The following is a 26957-nucleotide window of genomic DNA, read 5'->3' as shown; positions in this document are numbered from 1 at the left end:
TTTGTCAAGCTTGTCTGTGTCCATAATGCCCAAATCAAGTTAATCATCTTGAGAATAATAGCCTGCGTCACCCACCCCAGAGCTCCTTAATAGAATCTTTCTGACTCATGTCTTGCAAGTATATCAGATATGAAATCGGGGAGATTATGCCTGCTGGCTGGTCTACCACCTTCCTGCACTCAAAATGCTTCTTGATAAATAAATAAAGAAATAAAAAGCAAAGCCTGTAGTATACATTAAGCAAATGGGAGCAGGAAAGCGGTGCTATGCAAATCAACTGTGGACTCTGTGTGATGTGGGGGAGGGACATGACATTCATTAACCCTTTGTTCACTGGCAGAACCTCAATCAGATCTGGGCAAGGCCATCCGGAGGAGTATGTCCAACATCCTTAGCTACTGGCAGCCTCAGCTGCTTCACGGCTGTCGCTGACAAGCTTGGATTGCCACAGACGATATGGAACATGAGCTTTGTTTAGCTGTCTATGGGAATGAGTGTGATAATACCATGAGTTCTGGCTCAAGAAATTACCAGTCTCAGAGGCTCAGGGAGCTTCCTGAATGATATTTACCTTTGGGGGACAAGGGGCTCTGGAAAGATGCGGGGCTGTAGTTGGGTTTGGGGCTTTCTTTGTTAGGAAAATGTACTCCCTGGAGAACTTCGAAGCTCAGGTAATCTGGGGACACTGGCATTGGAATGAGGCATAACAGTCTGAAGAGGAAGCCACCATTCTACACAGGAGGACTATCACTTCCATGGCTAGGAATAGAAATGCTTTGTTCATTTGTTTGGTTAAATAATACTTTAAATTTGTGGACAGCTGGGGCTGGAGAGATGGCCTGCTCTTCCAAAGGTCCTGAGTTCAATTCCCAGCAACCACATGGTGGCTCACAACCATCTGTAATGAGATCTGGTGTCCTCTTCTGGCCTTCAGGCATACACACAGACAGAATATTGTATACATAATAAATAAATAAATAAATTTGTGGACAGCTATTTTGCTTATATGCATGTATGTATGTGTGTATGTATGTATGTGTGTGCGTATGCATGTATGTATGCACGTATGTGTGTATGTATGTGTGTATGCATGTATGTATGTGTGTATGTGTGTGTATGTATGTATGTATGTATGTATGTATGTGCATCACATGTGTTCAGTGCCTGTGGGTCAGAAGAGGGCATTGGATTCTCTGGAACTTGGATTACAGACAATATTGGGAGCTGGGAATTGAACCTGGCTCCTCTCGTAGAGCAGTCCGTGACCTTAACTGTGGAGCCATTTCTACAGCTCCTATCTGTTTGAATAACATTTTTTATAGCCACATATTCACCTGTCTTTTGGCATTTTTCCTCGGGTTTACTACAAGAGGGGCTCAGCAAACCTTTTCTGCAAAGGTCCGGCTAATAAATATTTGAAACAACTTTTCAACTTTGTTGTTGTAGCATGGGAACGGCCGTAGATGATACTGAAAGTCACGAGGGTGGTTGTGCTCCAATAAAGCTTTGTTTACAGAAGGCAAGTGGAGCGCTAGATCTGGCACACGGATCGCGGTTTACTGACCTGTGTCCTAATCGATCAGGAAAACCAATATATTCACAACTGAGTTCCTTCCTGCCCTCTTTCTGCATCAAGTGTGCTCCTCTCCTCTACTTGATGGCTCACACCAGAAGCCTGAGATGAGGCCTAGTCCCTCTCTCGCTCCCTCCCTCCTTCCGTCCCTCCCTCCCTCCCTCCTTCTCTTCCCACTCCACCTACTCCGGTGAGCTCTAAAATCCTGCTGGCTCTACATGTCACTGTATCCCAAGCCCCCCACTATGATCCATCTTCCAGGTGACTCCCTGGTCACCGTTTTCCCAGGACATCTGTAATCACCTCCCCGATGGCTTTCTGCCTTCTATGCTTGTTCCTTCCAGTCTGTTCCCCATCTAGCAGCCCAGACAATAGATCTGCCTACAAACCCAATGGTGCTGCTTCCATCACCTGACATCCCTTTTGCATTTAGGACACAGGGTGAAACCTTTTGGGCCAGCAAGACCCCAAGTGAACTGGTCCCCAATCTCCATCTCCTACAAAAACGTTCACCGTCACAGATTAGCACGGATGGCAGCTAACACACCACGACCCTTCCCTTTCTGTCACCTCGCACAAGAATCACGTCTGCGTGGCTGGCTCCTTGTCTTCTTGTTGGTAATGGCCCCAGAACCAGCGCCCGTTAGGCCTTTCCTTGATAGCCACACATTCCAGCTCTTCCCTTTCCTGGCAGCAGTCTGCCTTATCCTCCACATTTTTTTCTCTCTGTTGTTTTCTCCCCTGATCGCTGTGTATCTCCTATATGGAGTGAAGGATCCAGGAAGGCTGGAGCCATTTCTGTTTGTCTCATGTTGAGCCTTCAGGACCCAGAGCTATGTTGGGCACTCAGGAGAAATAATCTATGTTGAATGTATGCGAAGCTGGTCACTGAGACTGCCTGACCCCGCGTGTAACCTCACCTGACCCTCAGACCTTCCTTAACCATCAGCGAAGGCACTTTCCTCAGTTAGAGGGTTCTGAGACCACCTGCTTCAGTCTTCCCACTGTGGAATAGGTCAGGACCTGCCATGGTCAAACTGATCAGTGACAAAGGTAGACTGAGCTGTGGTGTGTGTGTGTGTGTGAGTGTGTGAGTGTGTGTGTGTGCATGCACATGTATACATGTGCACAGTCTTGCACATGCTCTATGTAGATCAGAGGGCAACCTCAGGGGCCAGTCTTTGTTGCCCACATTTTTAAAGCCAAGTCTCCTGTTTGCCTCTATGTGCTCCAGGGGCTGTTGTCAGCTGCCTGAGGAAGGAGTGCTGACTGCTCTGCTCGGGGCTACATCTCGGCAGCTGCTCCACAGCCCCACCACACAGAAGATGCTTAGTCAGCAAGCTTTTGTTTTGTTTTGAGACACAGTCTCACGGTGTAGCCCTGGCTGGCCTGAACTCACTGTGTAGATCAGGCTGGCCTTGAACTCACAGAAATCTGCCTGCCTCTGCCTCCTGGGAGCCAGATAGGATTAAAGGTGTGAGCCACCCTGCCCAGCATCAGAGTGTCTTTGAACGGGGACTTATGTGAATGAGGACCCGTGGCCCGCAGTCCCAGGCCCAGCTCTGTGTTCCCTTCCGAACAAGTTCTCAGAAGCCAGTCAAGCTCAGAAACAGCTTTGCCCTGAGAGTAACTGCAGGGGATTCTAATTTAGACCCTGAGTGGTGGGGGTTTCTTGCCCCTGGTCATCTTAGAAATCATTTTTTTTTCATGAAGCATGGAGTCCCAGTGGTGGTCCCAATGGGCCGTATGACCTTGGTCAAGTCATTATCCCTTTCTGGGCCTCAAATGTTGCCTGTAAAAAGAGGGACCTGGCCTGGGGGTTTTCAACACAGACGTCATTCTTGCCCCTGGGCCTGGTTTGCAGGTAGCAGACAGACTTAGGCAGAGCTGTGTTTGAGAGCATTTTAAACTGATGAGCATGCTTTCTGGTCCTTTCTGTGCTAAAATAGCTTCTGGGGAAATGTCTATTATGTCTCTCTGCAGCTCCCACCCCCCCACCCCCTTTTCCATCCCTGCCTTTTGGAAACCACAGAAGTAGCTTTATCAAAAAAAAAAAAAATGTGCAGAGCCAGCAGCGGAACAAAGCTGCAGGAGTTCTCAGAGCGCATGGCCCTTGCACAGGCCCGAGAGAGGCTGAGCAGGGCAGATGCGAACCCTGGGTTACCTTAGGAGTGCTCAGACACTACAAGGTTGACTACCTTCTGATCAAGGTTCTACCACTGTCCCTAGCATTGTGGGCGCTTGGACTGGACAATATAACTTCCCCTGACACCAGCCACATGCCCCCTCCCCCTACAGTGCGTACCTCTGGATGTGCTGGCTCCCCTGCACAGGCCACTAGCCGGTCCCCCTCCCCATGCCTGCCCAGGTGATGCTTGCTCATTGACAGGGCTATCATGACACTCCTCTGCCTTGCTAGATTGGAACGAGCACAGCAGGCCTGCTCTGAGCAGAATGGATAAAGGCCTGTTCCTCCAGTAGTCGGGACCCCATGCTCCTGTAAATGACCTCATTATGGGGCTGTAGCTTGAAATCCACTCCCCTGAGATTTACTGAGTACCCATCCTAAGGCTTGTGCTGGGTCCTACAGAGTCACTAATGAAGAAGTGACTCGGCCCTCAGGTTTGCCCTCTCTCTCTCTCTCTCTCTCTCTCTCTCACTCTCTCTCTCTCTCTCCCCCTCCCCATCCTTCCTTCTTTCCTTTTTGCTTGTTTGTTTGTTTCTGTGTAGCCCTGATTGTCCTGGAACTCACTCTGTAGACCAGGCTGGTTTCAGATTCAGAGATCCGACTTCCTCTGCCTCCTGAGTGTTGGCATTAAAGGCGTGCATCACCACTGCCTGGCTCATCCCACTTTTCTACATCTTCATTAAAAATATGATGGCTACATTAACATTTATATAGTATGTACCATGTGTGCAGGGACCCTGCTCCATGAAATTTTCATGTATGAATGCTATCAACCATGAATGGGTGCTGTCATCTTAGCCACTGTATAAACCGGATGACCTTGAGATGAGAAACTTGTCCCAAATTCAAGACAGATTATGAAGCCAGGGATGCACCTGGCAGTCTCGGTCAGGGGAACTGGCTGTGGGGATGACTATCAAAGCGACTTTGAGATGTTTCTTCCTTCAGCAGCACCCCCTCACTACGCCCACAGTCCCAACTGCTGTATTAAACTTCGCGAGAGACCTTGAGCCAGAGGCACCTAGCTAAGCCACTCCAAAATCCTCATCTGCAGAAAGATTTGTATTGGCTTTAAAAAGAAAAGAATTTGGCTTGTGAATTTGCATTCTCTCTTTTGTTTGTTTGTTTATTTGCTTGGTTTTTTGTTGATATTGTCTTTTTGTTTTTTGAGACAGGGTTTCTCTGCAGCTTTGGAGCCTATCCTGGAACTCACTCTGTAGATCAGGCTAGCATCAAGCTCACAGATCCATCTGCCTCTGCCTCCTGAGTGTTGGGGTTAAAGGTGTGCGCCACCACAGCCGGGTCTCTTTTAAATTCTTATTAATATATATATAATTAATGATATATAATAATTAATATATATCATGCATCTCTGGGTGTGCTTTGCATGCAACATGTATTTGTGTTCTTATGTGCATGGGAGCATGCCTGTGTGATGTCACGAATCATCCTCAATCCATCTTTCACCTTATTCAGTGGGGCAGGTTCTGTCAATCTGAAACCGGAGACTGCTCGTTTGTTTCCCGGCCGCCCAGCCCCGGATAATCACACGGAAACTATATTAATACAACACTGTTTGCATCTAGAAATATGACTCAGACATATTTCTAGATAGCTCTTACATCTTAAATTAACCCATTTCTACTAATTTATATTTTGCCATGAGGTTGGTGGTTTGTTACCTCTTGCTTTCTGAGCTGCTACATGGCGTCTTTCTCCTTGTCTCCGCCTTCTCTCTCTATATCTCTGTTCCAATTTATCACCTGAATTTACCCTACTTAGCAATTGACCGAAACAGCTTTATTCATTATCCAATAAAAGCAACACATATACAGAAGGACCTCCCACATCATCAATCAAAACCGGAACTCAGCGATCTGGCTTGTCTTACCAGGCAGCTTGCTTTGGGGATTCCCAGTCTCTACCTTCTGGGGCTGGAGTTATAGGTGGGACACAATGCTCACCTAGCATTCATGTGGGTTCTGGGGACTTGACATCCAGTCTTCTTGCTTGCATGTCAAACACTGAGCCATCTCCCCAGACCTGTCTGTGAGAGCGTGTGGTACTGGAGGTTTGAACCTAGGACCTTACGCCTGACACTTGGCAAGTGTTCAACCGTCCAGCCAGCCCTATCCCCAGCCCTCTTTCTTTCCTTTTGTCTCGAGACAAGATCTCACTTAATTGCCCACATTAGCCCTAGAGCTTGTATTCTTAATGACCATGTAGTTTTGCCTCTTTAGAAATAGAGGACTTGGGCTTTCTTGTGCACGCTCCTGTGTTTCCCCGCTGTCTTCACAGACAGCTCTTTCTCTTCCATCTTTAACTGCTCTATAGTGTGGGTCTGTCTCAACCCCACCTAGACACCCCTAAGCACAGGCTCTCTACCTGCCAAATAATTTAGGCAGGCAGTGCTCCCCACACCAGGCTTTTGGTCTGCACTACCCACGCAACAGAGGCCTTGCAGTGGCAATGCACCCTGACTCCAAGGTGGGTGAAGTTGGAAACTCCAGGATGCTGCTGGTCCCACTACACTCTGGGCACCATGACTTGGGGTATCAATAGCATAGACTTTGCCGTAGACAGACAATGGCTCAAAGCCTAGCTCCATCACATCTTGGCTGGAGAGTCCTTAACCTCACAGAGGAAGAGACACTTTCTTGGACTCACAGAATAAATTGCAGCTGCTTAGAACCAAGATGGGTGTGGCACTGGGTACCTGAAATCCTAACACTTGGGAGATGGAAGCAGGTGAATCTGTCTCAGTTATACAGTGAGCTTGAGGGTTAGCTTGGGTTACATGAGACTTTGTTGAAGGAAAGAAGGGAGGGAGGGAGAGAGGGAAGGAGGAAAGATGGGAAGAAGGGTGATTTGGTAGGTTAGAGACATATACAGAACTCTTGTTCTATCCCAATCCAGAGTCTTTTAACTATAGCCAAACTCACCCTCCTGTGTGCTGAGTCTAGACACTTGTTTGCACTCATTTCTACAAGTCAGCATGTCTCCAGATGTGTAAATCCCTTCACAAACCCACGTGTGAGTGTGTGTGAAAGAAAAATTCATCAGCACCTGAACCAGGGGGCCTTGGGGGATTGCTCTCTTTTTCTGTCTCTCTCTGTCTCTGTCTCTCTCTCAGAATTAACTCAGCTCTTCCTAGAGGCCATGTCCCCAGGAACTCACAGATTAGAAGGGAGATAGTCATTAAACAAACGAAGATAAGAATCTCAATAGTGTGTGTGTGTGTGTGTGTGTGTGTGTGTGTGTGTGTGTAGGAAGTACAAGTGAGTAAGCCCCGCCTTCACTTCTGGGAAGAAACTGAGGTGCTGAGACCCTGACTAATTGCCCTGTGGAGGGATGCTTGTGAGTGACTGTGTCTACATGCACGTGTGTGTGCATGTGCTCATATTTGCGTGTGAATGTGCCTGTATACAGTTGTGTGCATGTGTGTGTGCGTGAGCAGACCTGGCTTGGAGAAACTTCCCCAGGCATCTTCAAATATTCTATCAGCCAGATCTTCCAGGTCTGTAGCATCAGATCATCACCAAACCCCATCACACACGTGTGTGCAAACTTAGAGACATCTGTGATCTGAACACGCCCTAAAACTCTGTTGATGCAGATGGAAGTACTGGCCCCAGGCTGCCCTGCCAAACACATCCTTGAAAGCGCCCGTGTCTGCTTCCTGGGGCAAGCCATTGCTGGAGCCAGGTCAGACTAAAGGAAATTTCCCTCCGAGGAAGTTACACAAACTGTACAAGGTGAGTCCAGCCTGGCTTCTACTGGGAGCATACTGTCCAAGATATAAATGACCAACCCTGGCCTTTCCCTTCCCAGTCATGGCCAGGCTCCACACGTAGGGACACCTCAGTCATGGCCAGGTTCTACACGTAGGGACATCTCAGTCATGGCCAGGTTCTACATGTAAAGACATATCAGTCATGGCCAGACTCTACACATAGGGACACCTCAGTCATGGCCAGGTTCTACACGTAAGGACATATCAGTCATGGCCAGACTCTACACATAGGAACACCTCAGTCATGGCCAGGTTCTACACGTAAGGACATATCAGTCATGGCCAGGTTCTACACGTAGGGACACCTGAAGGAGACTTGTCTTGGAGGGCAGTTTCTCTCGGAAGCATCTCGTTCCTCTCCTCCTGATAAGGACCCTGAAGCACCATGGTGGCATGGCATGGGGGTGGGTGCTACCAAAGAGAACCACACTGAAGTCTTTATTCCTGCTACAAACAGAGCTTTACCTCGTTTGTCTTAAATCTACACGTCCTTCTCTCCGGGATGATCATGACTGCAGAGGACATCACTGACACCTGATGGTAGGAAGGTCGTTTGTGACACCACTCTGTGGACGTTCCAAATGAATCCCCACCAAAAAACAGACTTCACAAGCAGATTCTGTGCATAATCACAGGGACACGTGACCACATGTAGAAGACCAGATTAGATGACCGCGGCTGTGGAAATGGCTCTGTGGGTAAAAGCTCCTGCCACATGAGCCTGACAACTTGAGTTTGGATCCCTAGTCCCCAGGCAAATGCACACGTGTCTGCCTGTCATCCCAGCAAGCACTCTTAGGAAGATGGGAAGCAGAGACGAGACTGCAGAAGCTTGAAGGCCAGTGAGCCTGGGTTACACAGAGGCAGAGACCGTCTGTCTCACACAAGGCAAAAGGACAAGGAAGGACAACTGAAAGATGTCCCCTGGTCTCCACACATGCACCCTGACACTCACATATTCCCTCACACACACAAGCATAAACAAACACATTGACACATCGCACATACACGTGCGCGTGCACACACACACTCACACATGCACGCATGCATGTGCAACAAAGGCAAACACCTTGAACAAGAAGGACCCGCGATAGAACAACACAGCAAGGTATTCTTCACCACCAGCCATCGCCAGCATCCTCATGGAAGGGACCACGGCAGCATCCAAAAGACAAATGGTTGAAAGTGAAGCTCTCAGGAGAACCAACCCAAGAAGAATGTTACCCCATGTGTCACTTGCTCATCAAGAAAACATACTTTGGCGTACTTACTAACATATGGTCTAGCAAAATCATATAAGTGTCCTCCATCTAAAGGAGATGCCTGTCTGAAGACAAAGTCCTGGTTGGGTGTTTCCTTTCAGAGACACACAGGAGACCAACAAAAGAGTAAGCAAACCACCAGCAAAGAGCTCAACAAAACTTCGCAAAGTGTGTGTACATGTCCCACAAGCTCGAGGGGAGAAAGACTGAGACACCCCTGCCTCAGACCTTCAGATCCCCTCTGTTCTTACCTACTTTCCAAGGCAGGAGTTCTCAACCTGTGGGTCACGACCTCCCTGGCAAACTGCTATCTCGAAAAATATTTTACATTACTTCTCATAACAGTAGCAAAGTCACAGCTATGAAGTAGCAACAATAATTGTATGGCTGGGGTCACCACAACGTGAGGAACTGTATTAAAGCCCGCAGCATGAGGAAGGCGGAGAGCCACTGCACTAAGGGGAACCAGACTTCACCTTTCTATCACCCTGGACAAGTTCATGGGATCCGTGTCAGAGGCATCAGGCAGGACGATCTGTTTTGTGGTCTGGCTCCTTTTGCTCAACGTGTTGGTGAGTCATGCACATTACTGCAGATTGTCATAATCATTCAGTGCCACCGCTGCAGAACATGCCCCGGACAAGATTCATCCCGTCTTCCATCCAGTTTACCCTTGATAGATGTTTGGATCGCTGCCAGCTTTGTGTTTTAATTTTTTTGTTTGTTTGTGTTGCTTGGGACTGAGCCCAGGGTCTCCTGTGTGCTAGTCAGTATTCAGTATTCCTCTGTCCCTTTTTAACGTTTGATTTCGAGAGGACAGGACCTTCAGCTGCATTTCCTCAGAGGGCATCGAAGAGCCACTTCACGGTACTTCTTCCTCGTCCCTTGTCTCTCCCACTTTCTGAGTGACAGCCACTCACAAAGACACCTTTGTCCTTCTCAGTCCAGCCCCATCTCATCTCTAAATTGCCAAGGCTGACCTTGAACTTTCAATCCTCCTGCCTCAACCACTTAAGGAGCTGGGGTTTCAAGTTTATGCCACTAAATCTAACCAACTTTATTTATTTATTTATTTATTGCTTTTATTTTTTAAAAATGCTACTATGGACATTCTTGATGCATCCTTCAGTGAACTTCCGGATGCACTCACGGTGCTGATCTGCAGGCCACAGGGCTGTATGCTCAGCTGTTGGCACTGAGAAATGGTTTTCTAAAGCGGTTGTACCGATTGTACACAGCACCGGAGGAGCACGCCAGGTCCTCCAAATTCTTGTTAATACGGTGCGTTCTGTTTTTTGTCCATGTGGGGGACAGTATTTCTCAACTTTAAAAATGCCTTTCCCGGGCTGGAGAGATGGCTCAGAGGTTAAGAGCATTGCCTGCTCTTCCAAAGGTCCTGAGTTCAATTCCCAGCAACCACATGGTGGCTCACAACCATCTGGAATGAGGTCTGGTGCCCTCTTCTGGCTTGCAGACATACACACAGACAGAATATTGTATACATAATAAACAAATAAATATTTAAAAAAAATAAAAAAAATAAAAATGCCTTTCCCGGCTATGCCTCTATTGCCTCCTCTAGTAACCGCTCAGTGGGGGTGGCAGCAAGGACAGACTACTCAGCGATCGCTCATGACACAAATGTAACCACGAGCCTACCTTCGTCTCAGCACAGTGGACAGCTGAGAGTAACACAGAGTCGAGTCTAAAAGCCCCTGAGCCTCTCCAGGCCTTCACGGTCTATTTTCTTATAGGACAAGCCCATCACAAGGTGCAAGGTAGACCCACCTCTTAGGCCTCCTGCTTCACCCTTCCCTATTTAGCTGGCAGCCCCATCCTTCCCAGCTTGGTCTAACCTCCTCTATAGAACCCATACCCCGTTTCCTTAGCTGTCTAGGTCCCCAATTCACCAGTCCTATGAACCACCTCCTCCTCTCCATCAATCTAGATGCCCCTAGGTGTTTGTAAGCAGAGCTCGGGCATGAAGCAAAAAGATGCATTTCTGCAGTCCGGGGCACTACCCTGGCTTGAGGGTCTCTGAGCTGAACTTCTCATCCCAAACACAAGCTTTAACCCTTTAGTCACTGTGCCCAGTCCTAGAGAAAACAGAACAAACCTCCTACCTCCTCCACTGCTTCTCGCTTCTAAATCACATCGCAGCTTTATCTGAGGAGTGGGCTCAGACCAGCACACACAAGCCAGTTACCCCACGTTGCTCTGTGGGTCTCTTAACTTCTCTAAGAGCTGGGTATTCACACTCCCATTTTACAGAGGTGGAAAGAGAGACTGAGAGAGGTCAAGGAATCTGGTCAAAGTCAAAGGGGCAGAGCTGGGAACCACAGGCGCGCAAGGGATATATCAGGCTCCATCCTTCCTGAGGAATCTTCATGGGGAGATCCCAGGCCTCGATAAGGCACAACCTCACTCCTGGGCCGTTCTTCCCAGGAGAGACTGGGCTTAGAGTGTATGGGAGGCAGGATAACGGCTGCCAGGTGCCTTTGAGACTTGTGAGCCAGAGACCTAGGCAGAGCAGGCACTCACATGGCAGGGGGTGCTGGGCAGGGAGGGACTGCCTACCTCCAAGGGACGAGAACAGATTGGAGGCATCTTTTACTAGTTTGTGATTTTTCTAGGGACTTTCTTAGCACATTTGAAAGCAAGACAGCTTCTCTAGAATCCTTCTAATTTCAATGCCTACCCTAATCTGGTTTTCACTGAATAAGCAAGCCATGAGATCCTGTGGGCTCATCTTTCTGAAGCTGCATCTGACTCCTGAGCTGGCCACATCTGGCCACAGTTTTTCCTTCCACAGACAAAGGAACCTCACTAACCCTTTCCAATCACCACTGCTTGCCGTGTGCCAGATGCTGAAATATGTTTATCTGGGTGTCCATGCATCTTATCCACCCTTCCCCGTACCCCCCCTGAGGGACTTCTAAAGATGCAGTTGTGTCCTGGGCAAGCTGGTTAATTTGTCCAAACCCACAGTCTTCATGTTAGCACCGCGACAAGCCCATGGCACCATAAAATGCCCTTATTGGAGCTTCAGTAGATTGACAGCCGTCTCAAAGCGACTGACCTCATCTTCAGGTCCCCTCCGAATTGGTGTGACTTAGTCAGGTAGAGAAGGACACTCACTAGCTTTGTGGGCAAACATTGTCCCTCCTGAGCATTCCTGGACAGGTACAGAAGAGAAAACTCCAAGTGCTGAGAGAACCTGGAAGGTTCCTCAAATACGTCTATCGGTGCTTACCCCCAGTTGTTGAAGACAAGGCCCAGAGAGGGCTAATGACCTGCCCCAGTGCACAGAGTGAGAGATGCCACCTGGAGGCCAGACTCAGGCTCACGGCCCTCCAGAAGCTAAGAGTCCAATGCTATTCTTTGTGGTCCCTACATGCGGTCATATTTCTCTTGTTCATGGGGTTAGCTCACACACAGCGATGAACATGTGGGTCAAACCAGGGACTCAGTAAAAGCTAGGCCCTACAGGGAATAGTAATTTCGAGATGGGCTGGGAGAAGGGGAGCGGCTCCATTTTTATGAACACCCTTAAAATTACATTTCCAACCCGCCGCCAGCCCCTTCCTAACCTCCCCCCCCCCCGAATCCTCGTTATTTGCATCACGTTTTGAAAGAGCCAATGTTTCCTGGGTTCAATTTCGCTCCTAATAGTTGGAAGGAAACAAACGGGGCTGTAAACCCTGACTGCTGCACATGAGAAATCTCTTTATGACGGGGACCCACGGTGACTAGAACGCAAGTTTCTCCCCTCAACCTGTCCTCTAATGTCTTCTATCTGAACCCTTCACAGGCAGGGACCTGGAGCTTTAAAATAAATGTATTTTTAGCCATCGGGATGCAAACGTAAGACCGGAGAGACGGAAGCACCCGCTCTCTCTCGGAGCCTTCCTTCAATGAATCCCAGAGACTCATGCATTTTTCTGAGCCCGTGCTTCAGAAGGATGTGTGCATATCAGCTCCCCGTGACACACACTCCATTTTCTCCCTGTTCATAGGGTGGGGCTTTGTTCCCTCCCTGCATTTTACTCTCCAGCTGGGAAATGACATTAAATTTCATCAGATCCGGAGCAAAGCCATAGTCTTGAAGCCCCTTCCTTCCCGGCCCCTCATATTTATTCAGAATTCATGAATCATGTTCCAATAACATAGCCATAATTATTTTTAAAGTGTGATGTTTGTGGCTTCGACAGGAAATGGTTGCAAAAGGCCTTTTCTCTCCGATTGTTTGTAATCTCAGGCGTAATCGCTGTCGCTGCCTTCTCCGCACCGCAGCGGGCGAAACACAATTTTCATTTTAAATCTGAATTGCAAGTCTTCACCCCAGTTTTAATTAAAGCAATAAAAGCCATGTCATCTTTGCCCTTTGCAATGCACACAGACTTGGAAGCCAGAGTGACTAAGCGCAGAGCCTCGGATTTCAACCCTGGTGGGAGGGTCTCCTGTCTTGCCATGCATTTTCTGGGAAGTGATTTTGCTTCATGAGCCCTCAGCCACCTAGGCTAAGTAACAAGGGATGTGTGTGGAGTAAAGGGGACCTTTAACTCCAATGTCTAAACCCAGGGAAGTGCACAGCAAATATTAAATATTATCACCATCAATTTAAAAAATTATTGTGTGTGTATGAATATTTTGCCATTATGTATGTCTTTACACTACATGTGTGCTTGTTGCCCTTGTCATAAGAAGGCAAGGTCATCAATGCCCTGGAACTGGAGTTACAGATGGTTGTGAGTCACCCTGTGGGTGCTGGGACTTGAACCAGCGGCCCTCTGCAAGAGCAACAAGTACTTATAACTGCTGAGCCATTTCCCTAGTGGATTTGAGTGTGTGTGGGGGGGGGGACAAATTCAACACCCTTTCCTGATTATTAGTGGGGAAACTGAGGCCCAGCAAGAGAACAATATAGGAAATGAATGAGGAGAACCTTGAGACCAGAGTTTTTTTTCCTTTTTCCCTCTGGGCATCCTACACTGCCCCCTACTGGAAGGAGGCTTCCAATACAAAGCCACAAGGAGTGGTGCATATACTCCCTGCAATAACGTGTAAAATGTTTTCCTACAAGAACTCTGAGGGAATGTGTCATCAGACCTTGGGATTTGTTGCTGGCCCAAAACGTCAAATGAGAACTTTAATGTTTCCCTTATGCATTTCCTTTCGGTAAAGTATTGGCTCGGATCTCCTTCCCTTCTCTCCATGACGATTTTGAATTGATTTCTCGTAAGTCTTCACTTCTTAAGGAAGTTCATCCTTCATCTAGGTTGTGAGCTGAAAGTACTCTTGTCCAGTTTCCCACCTGCATCTTCACTCTGGCGTTCTTGTATCACAAAAGTCATTCTATGTTAGTTTGCGGTCTAGATTTTCAAACTTTTTCTTCTAAAGTGTCCCGTAGAAGTGTCCCCCTGCCCAAAACCATGAAGTACTTTAAAGGAGGGCTTATTGGTTCATTTATGACTTATCTCAGACATTTAAATCTTCAATTGATTTAAAAATTGCCTTTAAATTTTTTTAGACAAATTTTGTGTAGTCCAGGCTGACATTGAATTTGTTGTGCGACTGAAGATGACCTTGAACCTGTGATCCTCTTGCCTTAGGGTTCTGGGCTGCTGTGCCTGGTTTTAATTTTATCGCTCTAGACAGGAAAGGCACTGCGGATCCCACATCATTTTCCCCTAACCCTCCCTTCCTCCTTGACACACTGTGCCTGTGGCTTTAAGACTCTATGGAAGGACACAGAAAGACTCCATCTTAAAAGGCGGGGATGGGGCCATCGTTCAGCAATCTGCTCTCCCCATTCATCTCTCTTTTCATAAGTTTCATTGACCCCCCAGGGCTTTGATCTGTGGGCTGAGAATTTACAGTGTATGTGATGGCCCCAGACTCGGATGGCCATCTAACTACTTGGATGTCTCCATTGAAATGAGCCCCTCATATGTCAGATGGCCAAGACGGCTCCCATCAAGCCTGCCCTTCCCCAAGGCAGAAGACAGCACAGCCATGTAGCCTGTGACCAGTGGATGGAGCTGGAAGCAGTGACAGACCAGCTGCATGCCTTCCTTCCTTCTTTCTTTCTCTGCATCTGTCACCCTCAACATCTACTAGCTTGATTTCCAAGCTCACACCCCAGACCATCTACTTGTCCGCATCTCCTCTACCTCTCCTACAGTCTAGGATCCTTTGCCTGCATAATCCAGACCCTCCCTTGGGTCTCCTTGTGTCCATTCATGCTACTGAGAGATTTGGCAAACCTTGTATCATTCATCTCAATCCATTCACCCCTTCCTCCCTCCCCGCTTCTCTCTCTCTCTCTCTCTCTCTCTCTCTCTCTCTCTCTCTCTCACACACACACACACACACACACACACATACCACATACACACACACACATTTTTAGGAAAAACTCTTGAGAACTCTCATGTAAATATTATTTACAGCCATAAAACTGGAAACTATCCCCAGCCAGGAAGGCGTCATGAGACTAACATTTGCGGTACCTGGAAGGGACAGACTTTTGCTGGGCAGGAATGTCTAGGGGCTTCCCATAGAGGAAGCAGTGTTTGTATTGACAGAGGTGACCAGATGCTCATCCCCTGTAACCAGAACATTATTTATGGGAATAAAACAATAGAGGTAAGTCGTCACTGGTTTCTCTGAACACTGATGTTTTGCTCTTAGTTTAGATTTGCCCAAAGTGAGCCTGAGATGAGACTTCCTCTGACGAGACTCAGGGTAGGAAGGAGCGGGAATGTCGGGAACAAGAAAGGAGTGCAGGTTGCAGCATGACCAGGATGCAGCCTCCGTGGGGGTTACAGTGGGGATCTGCAAAGAAAGTTAACCTTTGGAAGAATAAGTTTGGCTTTCTGACTGCCCCTCTTCCTCCTAGGATCTGGTTCCCATTTGTCAGAGGCCAGGTTTCTAGCTAAGTTAGCAGTCAAAACTCTTAGCAGTTTGACCTGGGTACCTTACACTGGCACAGTGCCAACAGCCCCCATGGCCCTGCCTCATTTACTTCTCCCAGGACTCCAGGAGGTGGGTGCCATCCTTCCTGTTAATAGAAACCTGACATCATTACATAAAGACATCTGGCCTGTACCAGGCACAGAGGAGCAGGGATGTGAGTCCAGCTCTGTGGAGTTCAAGTCCTTCCTTGGTAGGTTCCCCTTCTTCCTGGAGCATGCAACATAGACCTCTGGATCCCAGCAGCTCTGGGGCTGCTCTCAGCCAGGAGAGAACTGATCTTTATCAGGCTGACTCCTACAGCTGCTGCTCGGAACATCCTAGAAGCTAGTGTTTTCTCGACACGGCTTCCTGCTCAGATCCAGGACCTTTGAATCCTAAGGTGCCCAGGGAACCTTGCTGCCTGGGTGAACCTGGGAGGTAAATGCACAGACAAGAAATAAAATGTCTTTGGCCTTTGACACCTTCATTCTCTCTATGCACACATGGGTCCTACGGCAACTGGAACGGGACAATTCCTGCACGTGATAAGAAAACACCCCATGATGGGGCATGTGTGTATGCGTGTGTGTGTGTGTTCAAATACAGACTCCAGGGGAAACAGAGAGTACTTGGCCACTTCTCGCCATTAAAAACCAGAGGTCAGTAGGATCCCACTGCTGGGCCTCAGTGTCCTAGAGGAGCCTGAGTTACTCCATCAGCAAGACCAGCATGAACTTCATAGTCTCCATTTCCTTCCTGGCCATTTGAAAAAAGCCTCCAGTATCTTCCAGTTCCTCTGTTCAAGAGCTAGCATCTACTTTCCACTGCTTGGATCTACACTTGCCCTGTGCCTAGCTTTGACCAGTGGATGGAGCCGGAAGCAATGATAGACCATGTCCATGCCTACGCCTCAAGAGGTCTGGCAGCTTCTGGGCTTGCTACTCCAGGAAACCTGCGAACAGCCTCAGGCTAGCCATCTGGGGCACGGTGGCTTTCTAGAAGCAGAAGCCAACCTCCCCACCAACTAGCAAGAGGCTTTTCCGGATCTTACTGCTGCTGCCCAGCTATGCCCAGCCCAACTGCCAAACGATACAAGCCTGGAACGCTACACATGGAAGTCTTCGTCACTGTATTGTGAAGCGCTTGCTTTCTCAACAAAATGGTATACGATGAGAAGTGTAGGCTGCCTCTGCAAAGTTGAGGATAATAAATTTGGCTTGTGTCACTGGCCGAGCTTAATCTTACAGATTTCTATTGCTGCTATCATTATTAGACGGAGTATTGCTAAACTAGGTGTATGCACTCGGTAGCTAAGCCTGGTCTCAAGTTCACTATCTTCCTGCCTCAGCATCCCAAGTGCTGGGACTCCAGGTGTGCATCATCATACCCAGCTCCTAACGTCCTCTTTTAAGGTAGGCAGACCCTGTGGTGACAGCAAAAAGATCTAGAAGAATTCTTAAGAAGCCCACCTGTCCTGCTTTCCTGTTAGGGAAGGTGGGATTCAAAAAAAAAAAAAAACAGATTAAAAGGCCACCTTCACACATCACACCAATGTTCCTGGAGTACTTTCTGAGTGACAGCCACAATCTCCCGGAGTACATGGCAGTTTTGCCATGGAGGTCACAGTCTTGAATGGAAACAGACAAAAGCTAAGTCATCACACATATACAGTAGAAGACCACAGACAGTAACGAAGGCAGAAATTAAAACCAACTGGCGCTGGGTAGTTTTTGAAGTCAGAGCACAGCATGCTACGAAGTTCGCTGTGGACTTGGGGACTCAGAGGTCCAGAGTAAGTCTTGATCATCTGGGATGACCGTGTTTCCAAGCTGATTCTGGACAACCAGGTATAGCATTGCGACATACCCAGGACTTGGAATTATCGCCCACCATTCCTGCAGGCTGGCACATGCAATAACAACATAAAGGCAGCTTTGCAGCGGCAACACAGTGCTCATGTTGGGCAGGCCAGAGAAGGGGTGGGGTGTGGCACCCCGGTATCGGCATCTCTGCAACTTGGACTACACTATATCCCTCATTAGCAGAGTTTTCCATGGGCTGCGAGCTCACATCTTCTTTAAAACCCTCTGGGACCTGTCACAGAGTGAGGCACATTATGCCTGTGAATTGAGAGGCCTTTGTTTCCTCCAGCCAGAAAATATGAACCATTCATGATGGCTGAGGGGCCAGCCAACTTCAGTTGCCAAGTCAGAGGTAAAAGCCAAGAGCAAGGCCAGGTTTGTTCTCCAGCTCCCCAAGGTTCCCAGTAGCTGGGAAACTCCTTGGCCCCATCTGGCATCTCTAGCTGTTGCTCTCCTGCAGGCTCTCCTGCCTTAGGGTACCATTCTCCCTATTGTCACAGACACCAGCAAGGACCCCCTCCCTGGTCACAGACTGTAATGAGGATGCTCACAGGTGAGAAATGTCAACTTTCGATTCTCTGTGGAAAATCTGATCCCATCTATGGCCCCAGAGGCTCGGATCACCAGAGAGGACCTTCTGGGAAGCCTCTTCCCTCTGCCCTTTGTGCCACGTCCGTCAGCCTCCTCAGTGGTCTCAGACAACTGATTCTGTGTGATGGGCAGAATCTGTTCTCCTGTGTGTAGACACACACTCCAGAGGCTATGTAGGCAAGAGACGGTAGCAGAGAACATGGGGCACCTCAAATCACTGTTGTGAAATCTGCCCCTCACACAGGAAATGTGGGCAAGACACTTGGAGTGTTAAGATCTCGGCCATGCCCACTGTAAGTCAATAGTATTCAGGGACTTCAGTCACAGCCGGCACCGCAGTCCTGCTTTGACTGCCCCTCATAAGCACTCAATGAGAGAATAGCTTTAGGCCGTGTCCTACAACTCTGGCAACTGCAGCCCTCCTACCTCGATGCCAGCTGCATCTTGGCTCCACCAGCCCAAGGCTCAGACCCCCTCGGGGAGGAGGGGCACTCACCTGGCTGGTTGGCAGGAGCTCTGGATTTCCGTCACTCATCCCCACGTAGGCACTGTCACCATCAAACTAGAACAAAGACAGAAGTGGCTCTCATTAAAATGCTTCTGGAGGGAAGCAGGACTTGTGTCCCAAGGAGGTCAGGGGATGGTGCTGAGAGAAAGGGGATGTGAGGGCTGCAGAAGCAGGCACCGGGCCCAGGATGCCAGCGGCCCCTGTTCTGTTCTGTGGCCCTTGGAACCTCAGGTCAGGACCATCAGTCTCACAGAGAACAAAGACAGGCCGTGCCTTCTGCTGTTGGCACTTTGCCTTCTGACACAGCAGGCTGCCTTGCCGGTCCCTGAGCTGCCCGCCCCTGCAAGTATACAAATGACAGAGGCTAAAGCTGGAATCCCACGTGCCGGGTAAGGGCCTTGAAGTCCGTTGCCTTGGAGCCAATGACAGCCTGCCCCAGAGATGCCCACCACATCTTTCTACCCTAAGGGACTTTGTCCCCACTTCTGTCTCCTTTTAGGCTCATGGCCACAGATGTGAGGACCGCAGTGGACCCTGGCAAGGGGACACAATGTGTTGGAGAACCTGCCGCTTCTGCATTTGGGCAGAACTGCCCACCACGGGCAGAGGAAGAAGCACAGGCCCCATTGGTAGTTACTGATATGTCTCATTTTCTGATGGAAACCCATCTTGGAATGTGACCTGTGTCAGAACATAACCACTTTTGCCAGTCCCCAGAATTCCTCAGTAAGAAGGCAGCATAGACAACTAGCGGAGCTTGTGGCCCAGCAAACTTTCTCTCTTTTGGGTTTCAACATGGCCGCATTAGTCATTGCACAAGGGTGTGAGCTTCTCTGGGGAACTAATTTGTGTGAGCATAATTGTGTAGCCTCATGACGTAGAACTCTACACTCCCTCAGCCACGTGGATGTCTGCTCAAGCCCTTCCCTTAGAACTGTGTATATCAGCCTGTCCAGAGGCCAGACCCACCCCGTGGACTCAGAGAGATAGCCTCTCCTGCTACCACCTCCTGTCTAAAGACAGCCTGTGTCCTTCTAGCATGCTCTAACGTTCACTGTGTTCAAAACTGGATTCCCCTACCACGCCCGATGTTCCCAGGACTTCATGCTGGGCATGGAGGAGAAGCTTAACCACGGAGCTGAGACATTTTCTAAAACAAGAGCAACTACACAGGATGCTGCGAGTTAGTGATACATCATAACAGGAAAACAGACTAGAAGACGTCCCCCAGCTCCTGTGTAACAGCCATTAATTATTAAACTCTGCTTAAAAGACAGTTAGCAGGAAGAAAAAGGCCTGTCTGACAAAACCCACTGCGGTGAATGAATGACTACCTGGCTCAGAGCGGCATGCTTTCTCTGGAAGATTTCAATGGTCCAAAGAGGACAGCATTCTTTCCTCCCTGAACACCAAGGAAACACAAAGAGCGGGCTAGTCGCTCGGCGGGGAAGAGACCACACAAGTGCCATTTGCTTGCTTCACCAGGTTTCTTCCCAATCATGCGGCAAGCTCCCTCTAAGCAGAGACCAAGGCTTTTCTAGATCCTTCCATGCCGTCAACATTAGCCCAGGGCCCTAGACACAGCAGACAGTTGACAAGTGTGTTGGAGACTTGGGAGAGGGAAGAGTTACCCAGAGTGAGCAGTGGAACACGGCCTTGGGCAGGAAGCCTTCCTGAAGTTTCACAAGGAGTGTGGGGGCAGATAAGGGGGGCAGGGCGGTGGACTCCTGTTTGTGGACCAGAGTCTCACAAATAGGCTCACCCATTCATTCATGCATCCGTCGATTCAAGCAATGTGGAGGAAAGAGCTGTCACAGGCTAGAGTAAAGCTCGCTCTGGCTTAGAGGAAGGACTTTGTTGGTGGAGTCTTCCTGTAGAGCCTTGGTCTGCCTCAGTTTGGGGGAGTCTTGGGTACCTCACACAGTGTCCTGAAGCGAGCTGAGCAGCTGTGCACAAGGGCAAAGGCAGAAGGAGAGCAGCTGTCTCCCCACCTCTGTCAAAGCCATGCCCGGCAGAGAACTCGGATTCAGGAAATGAGGTAAGGGTGATCCCCAAGGGCTCAGGAGCTCCCTTTTCCTTGGTCTCCGGGAACAAAGGCCTGAGGTTTCTCCCTTGCTCCCCTCCTCATGGAGGACTCTTTTTGGTAAAAAGATGAGAAAAACCAAGGAAAAAGTCACAGGCTACCCCTTTCCTCAGGCAGAGCAAGGCCTCCTTCCTGCATGTGTATTCAGAAGGCAAACACATCTCCCCCACTTCCCAGGACAAGCTGAGGAAAGTAGAGAGTGTGGACACCCGTGTTCCTCAGGCCCAGGCTCGTGTGGACCCATGTCATACCCAGCTCAGCCCCACATACAGGTCTCATATCCATACATGACACAGCCGATGTGCTCAGAGCACAAGCACAGGGTACACACTCCCAGTGCACAGTCAGGAAAGGAGGGGCCGGCAGCAGGAACACACCGCACACCTGCAGCTGTTTGTGGAACTCACACCGGTGCGAAGACATGTATTTCTTGTTCCGAGACACATTAAATGGCGGCACGGGGGCGAAATTCTGTGTACATCACAGTTTCTCGGTCCCTCCAGCGAAAGCCATTTCTCACACGACACAACCCTCTGCGTGCTTTAAAATGCGCAGAAGAAACACAGGGGGACAACAGCCTAAGAATTACTCTGAAACGTCAGGACATCCTCTTACCATTGCCTGGAATAGATTAATTTTCCCCATTTCATATTCTAATTATAATTCCTTTCCCCATCGCCATCTTCAATACTCATTACAGCTGGAAGATTGTTCTGCAAAAGCCAGGCCTTCATCTTCTCTCCCCAAGAGTTTTGTCATGGAAATGAGTTTTGGAATCTGAAAGAACCCACATTTTTTTGCAAATATTGAATGTGTGGGGATAACCCTTTCATGTCAGCCACCAGGGATAGGCTCACAGAGGCTTCTAAAGGGTCTGTCTCTCTCCACACTGTGTGGTCGCCTCAGGGATAGGAGCTCTTAGGCCTCTATTCCAACAGCCACCCCCCAACATAAGCTTGTCATGTTCGCCCAAAGGGTTGTTTTGAATCTTAAAAGGTATCTAACAAATAAGCAGCCAAAGTGAAAAACGAGGAGCCCTGATCTGATAGAAACAGAGCCTAGCTCCATCTGTCCTACCTTAGGCAAGTTCTTTATAGAGAAGCCTTGGTTTCCCCATCCTTCTGACCCACAGTCTCTGATTCATGATAGATAGAAATATCTGTCTCACAGATACGTGTGGAGATGGAGACGTGTGGTAAGTGAGAAAGATGAAGGAAGGAAGAAAATAATGGACAGATTGATGCAGGTCCAGATGAATGAGGGATGGATGAGGGATACGCAGGTGGATCAGTAGATGCAGGGCTGGTAAGTGATGGATGGGTTGAGGCAGGGACTGATGGCGGATGGATGAACGGATGGATGGATTGGTGGCTAGATAGAAAAGGGATAAATGAATGACTGATGTATGCATGTTTATATGGATGGGAGGATGGATTGTGTGTGAATGCATAAATAAAGGAAGAAACCAAAGAATGATGGGTAGATGGATGGATGGATGGATTAATAGATAGATAGATGGATAATAGGTGGATTGGTTGATTGATCAATTAAAGAAGGACCAATGAATGAACGATGGACAGGGGAATAGATAGGTGAATGATTGACGGATGGATAGGCGGGTAGAGGAATTATGGGTAGAGAAGTTTAGGATGGAGGATACATGGATGACAGATGACGGATAGTATAAATTCTCACTGTCTAATGGAAATATAGTACAAGGTAAAAATATGAGCCACATGAGTAATTTACATTTTTCTAGTAGCCGCGATGTAAGAACAGGGGAAACTCATTTTCATAATGTATTCTATTTATCCTAGTATGTTTATAATGTGATTTCAACATTCAATTAACATTAACCTATTAATTGTTGATCAGATGGCTCATCAGTGAGGTGGAGGAATGAAAGGATTGCCTGTTCATTCACTGATCCTTGGGTGATGGATAGATGGCTAGATGGGGTTGGGATTTATGGATGGGATGGTTGAGTCAAGAGGGAGTGGTGGACCTCCACTCCGGCCCCAGGGGCCCTAGGTGGCTGGGAGATACCCAAGCACGCACCCTGACAAGCACCACTACAATGAGCAAATACGCGATGGGGAGATGGGAAAGATAGCGTTACATGGCGGAGAGATAGGAGAGAAAGAGAAGCAGAGTGGTCCCTGTGCCGTGGAGAGAGGTGAACCTGGAGACGTGTGAGAACCAGGCTGAGAAAGGAGCCTTCACAGCCCCCTGCACAGCCCCCTGAGGCCATGGTCATATCCAGGCCTGGGCTACTGCAAAGGGTCTGGGTCTGTGGTCCTACTGTAGCCAGAGTCTGTGCTGATGTCTGTAACCCGTGTTACCACCAAAGGCCATGCAGATGTCTGTGGTCTGGGCTGAGGATATGTTGATGTTCTGTCCTCAAGCTGAGCCGGCCCCACCCTCACTGGCTGCAGGAGAGTTGACCCCACCCCTCTCTCGCCTGAGCACTCTGGAAAACTGATCCCACCCCTCGCTGACCTGCAGCATCAGCAGTGACACGGGCATAGGAGAGCTGCCCCACTCTGTGGTGTGGGTATGGGAGAGCTGGCCTCACCCCTCTGGGGTAGGAAGGCCCAGCAGAGCCCAGATCCAGGGCCTTGAGTTGGCCCACCCCAACATCTACCCCATCTGTGAGCCGCTAGAGAAAGAAGGGGCTGGCCCTACAGAAGCACGGCCTCAGGATCTCCATGACTCTGGGCAACCCCATTACATCCAAGAGGACTTTTGGTGAGGGTCGGGTATCAATGGTGTAACAGAAGCCAGAGGCCTTGAACCAGGCCAGTGACTCGTTGCAATGAACATTCACAGGTAAAGCTGCTTGGTGGAAGGGTCCGCTGCACGACACCCCGCAGTTTCCAAAGCCACCTCAAGGAAGAAATGTGTGATGGAGATGAGGGAAAGACAGAGGAGCGCGTGGTACATGCACGGCGGAACTGGAGACGCAATGGCTGAGTCTCCTATGAGAGAAGGCGGAGGTAGATAGAGGAGCAGGTCACTGCCCGGAGGGGTTGCCAAGACTTCTTCGATTTCTTTCTGAGAAAACGGTTGGAATGGCAGGGAAGACAGACAAATGGGGGGTGGGGGTGGGAGTCTGGGAAGCATGGAGAGGTGAGTGGGTGCCTGGGAGAAGCAGGCTAAACTGCATGAGTGAGTTAGCAGAGGGCTGGTGAGTCTGGTGTGTCCTCCCCCGACTCTGTACCTTCCCTGAACAGGAAGACTATGTGCTCACCGCTGCAGTACGCCACCCCTCGGTAACTCATCGTTAGCTAAGTCACCCCAAATTCCAATTGGCAGTTTCTCCCTGGCCACTTTCCCATTTGGTTCATGACCACTTCCAAGAAGGCACCTCCACCACTGACATCATGGGCACGGACTGATTCTTTCCCCGGCAGTCTCTAATCATAACAGATGCCACCGCACCCAGGCCTAGCTCAGGGTCCCTGGGTGACTCTGAACTTCTACCTACACACACGTCCCCAGTCTGACCACCCACGAGAGCTTTCTGCTCCGCTCCTCCACTGGCCTGGCATCGTTTGTCGGTCTCTTCGTTCCTCAGACAAGCCCTGCTTGGTCTCTATACAAGTCTTGAGCCTTGTAACACACTGTCCTAGATGCTGTTGTCCTAGACACTACTGGCCTGGATGCTGTGAGGGCCTCTGCTGTCTGACTCCTTGCTTTTACCTCACTGCAAGCCCACCACACTCTTCTCCACGTCTCTGCTCCCTGAATCCCAACTCTCTCTGAGTTCTGTTTCTTTGAAGGGGATCTGTCTACACACTCCACCCCTAGAGTCTAGCATTAAAACTCCACGCTTCTGAGTCCAGCCTGAAAGCCTCTGTCCCAGGAAGGTCAGCTTTGGGCTGTGAAAGCTTTGGTGACAGCAGGGATGTTGGAATCTGGGCGCTGCTGCCTCTGGGTGCCAGCTGGGCGGCCTTGGACTTCATCTTTCTTGCTCTCATTTCTCTTACCTATAAAACAGCGATGAGGGGTTGAGGAGGTCCGTGCGATTGTAAGGACCAGGGGTCAGATCCATAGAGCCAGGGTAAATGCCATACATGCTGAGATGGCAAGGAGGCCTACCTGTAACTCCAGTGTTTGGAAGGTGCAGCCAGGGCGCTTCCAGAGAAAGCTGACTAGCGAGACGGCCCAAATCAGTGAGCGCTGGGTTCAAGAGACCCTGACTCAAATAATAAAAATGGAGAACGATGGAGGAAGACTCCATATGCACACATACGTATGGGCCTGTGCACCCGCACGAACATATGTGCCCACACGAATTTGAGCATGAATGCACACATGCACACACTTTTTTAAAAAGCTATTATTCCTATCTCGTGACAATTATGATATCTTTTATCAGACATCCGATAGCAATCGGATACCAATGGCAGTTGATGTCTGCTATACAGTAACGCAGTGTTTTAAAATGTTAATTATGTCTAACAGTTGCTTAATGACTTATCTAACTTTGTAATTATAAGCTCACACATATCCCTTTATCGGTCCCAATCCTCTCATCTCACTGATGACCTTGTTGCCTGTGTCACTGAAAAGCTGAGGCCATCAGGCACATCCCTGACTCCCCCAACCTGCCCAGCTTGCTTACATCCCACCCGTTCTGGTTTCCTTTCCTTCTACCCAGAGAAGCTCAGCGCTTCCCGTCCAGCTCACGGTCGGTCCCTTCTCTTTGACCCCGCACTCCTAGGACTGCCCTCCCCCCACTCTTGGTCCTGGTCTAAGATCTGATTTAAGTGCTTGCCTGCCGTGTTCAAACAGCGCGCTAGATACCAGGTAGGTCCTGGTGATCAGACATGGCCCCGACCTAAGGCGCCAGTCCAGTGGATAAGCGATGGCTCATCACCTCCTGCCTTTCCCCCAGCTTTGCAGATGACAGACCAGCTGGCTTCAGTCCAACTCTAAGCCACACCAGATGCCCACGACCCAGTTGACAGCCCATCTTGACCCGCCAGGGGCAGCTTTGGATTGACCGGTCTCTGAGAGCCAAACAGCCAATAACAGTCCTACTTCAGCAGCCTCAGGGACACAACTGGGTCACGGTGCCAGCCCAAACACGTCCTCTTCCTGACTATTTCGTCTAGGCTTCCATGCTTCCCCAAACCATTCAAATACCAGCCTCAGCTTGACTTGTAGCTCCAAAGTCAAGGCAGTGAGCATAACGTCTCATTGCACACCTAAGCAATGGTGTATTCTTAGTTGCCTGTAACAGGACTGGGTTAGCAGAGGAAGAAAAGCAGGAAGGAAGGCTTTTCAGTAGAAGTGCTGAGGTAGGGGTCATGCGTAGGAACTGACAAGACAAAGAGGAGGAACATGACATCCAGGTTGTTGTGAGCGTGTGCCAGTGACCACGTTCCCAGACCCAGAGCTACGCCTGGGTCTCTCATTAGAATCCCCTAGAAATTTCAAGGTTGCCCCACTGTAAAGATGAACAAGGTGAGATTCAGGGTAGTTGCGAGCTTGCCTTGAGCCAGCAAAGACTTTTAAACCTGGCCTTGATCCTGCGTACCAAAGCAGCAGCTGTGAAGAAACGGCTGATCCCCCGCTCTGCACAGAGACACGGGTCAAAGATGAAGGATGCACAGCTCTCTCTGCTCAACCAGTCACGGGGCACCAGGCAATGTGCCTGCGGTGATCTGAAGAGAAATGATCAAAGCGGCTTGCTGCTCCTGCCAGGCCCGATGCAGCCTGTGACAACGCTTGGTCGGTCTGCTCAGACGAGGTTGAGCGCAAGAGGAGACAGTGACAGAGTGTGGCTGCTGTGATCTGGGCTCTGCTGAGAGCGTGGAGAGCCCGGTTTCACACGGAAGTCTCAGGAGACACACACGGGGAGAAAGGCCTTTGCAGATGGAGGAGAATTGGCCTAACTAAGGGAACCCGCAGACTTGAGCAAACCCAGGCCCACCACCACATGGAGAAGTGCAATTACAGCTCATCCAGACACAGCTGCCAGGCTGCCAGGGTTCAAACGCTGGGCAGGCCGCATTCTCCACCCGCATGTCATGTTTACTTTTAGCCCATGACTCAGTCTTGCCTTCCTTGTCTGAAAAATGGGTATGGCCACCACTGAGATGAAGCAAGTCAAATCGCGAGGAGTGCTTGGA

The 26957-nt window shown here is 49.3% G+C and overlaps 1 protein-coding gene across 11 annotated transcripts in view; it reads right to left on the bottom strand.

Moving 5' to 3' along the window:
* Tox2 (TOX high mobility group box family member 2) overlaps positions 1-26957 on the bottom strand; it is a 116878-nt gene that overhangs the window by 51039 nt on the left and 38882 nt on the right. For all 11 annotated transcript variants that reach the window (XM_075962954.1, XM_075962956.1, XM_075962957.1 and 8 more), the window contains one exon: positions 18723-18788. In XM_075962954.1, coding sequence (XP_075819069.1) covers positions 18723-18788 — 66 coding nt within the window. The remainder of the gene's footprint in view (positions 1-18722; positions 18789-26957) is intronic.

Source organism: Microtus pennsylvanicus, chromosome 2 (genome assembly GCF_037038515.1).
Source record: "Microtus pennsylvanicus isolate mMicPen1 chromosome 2, mMicPen1.hap1, whole genome shotgun sequence".
Lineage (NCBI taxonomy): Eukaryota > Metazoa > Chordata > Mammalia > Rodentia > Cricetidae > Microtus > Microtus pennsylvanicus.
The sequence above is the reverse complement of the archived record's forward strand: the minus strand, read 5'-3'. Positions and strand labels throughout refer to the sequence as shown.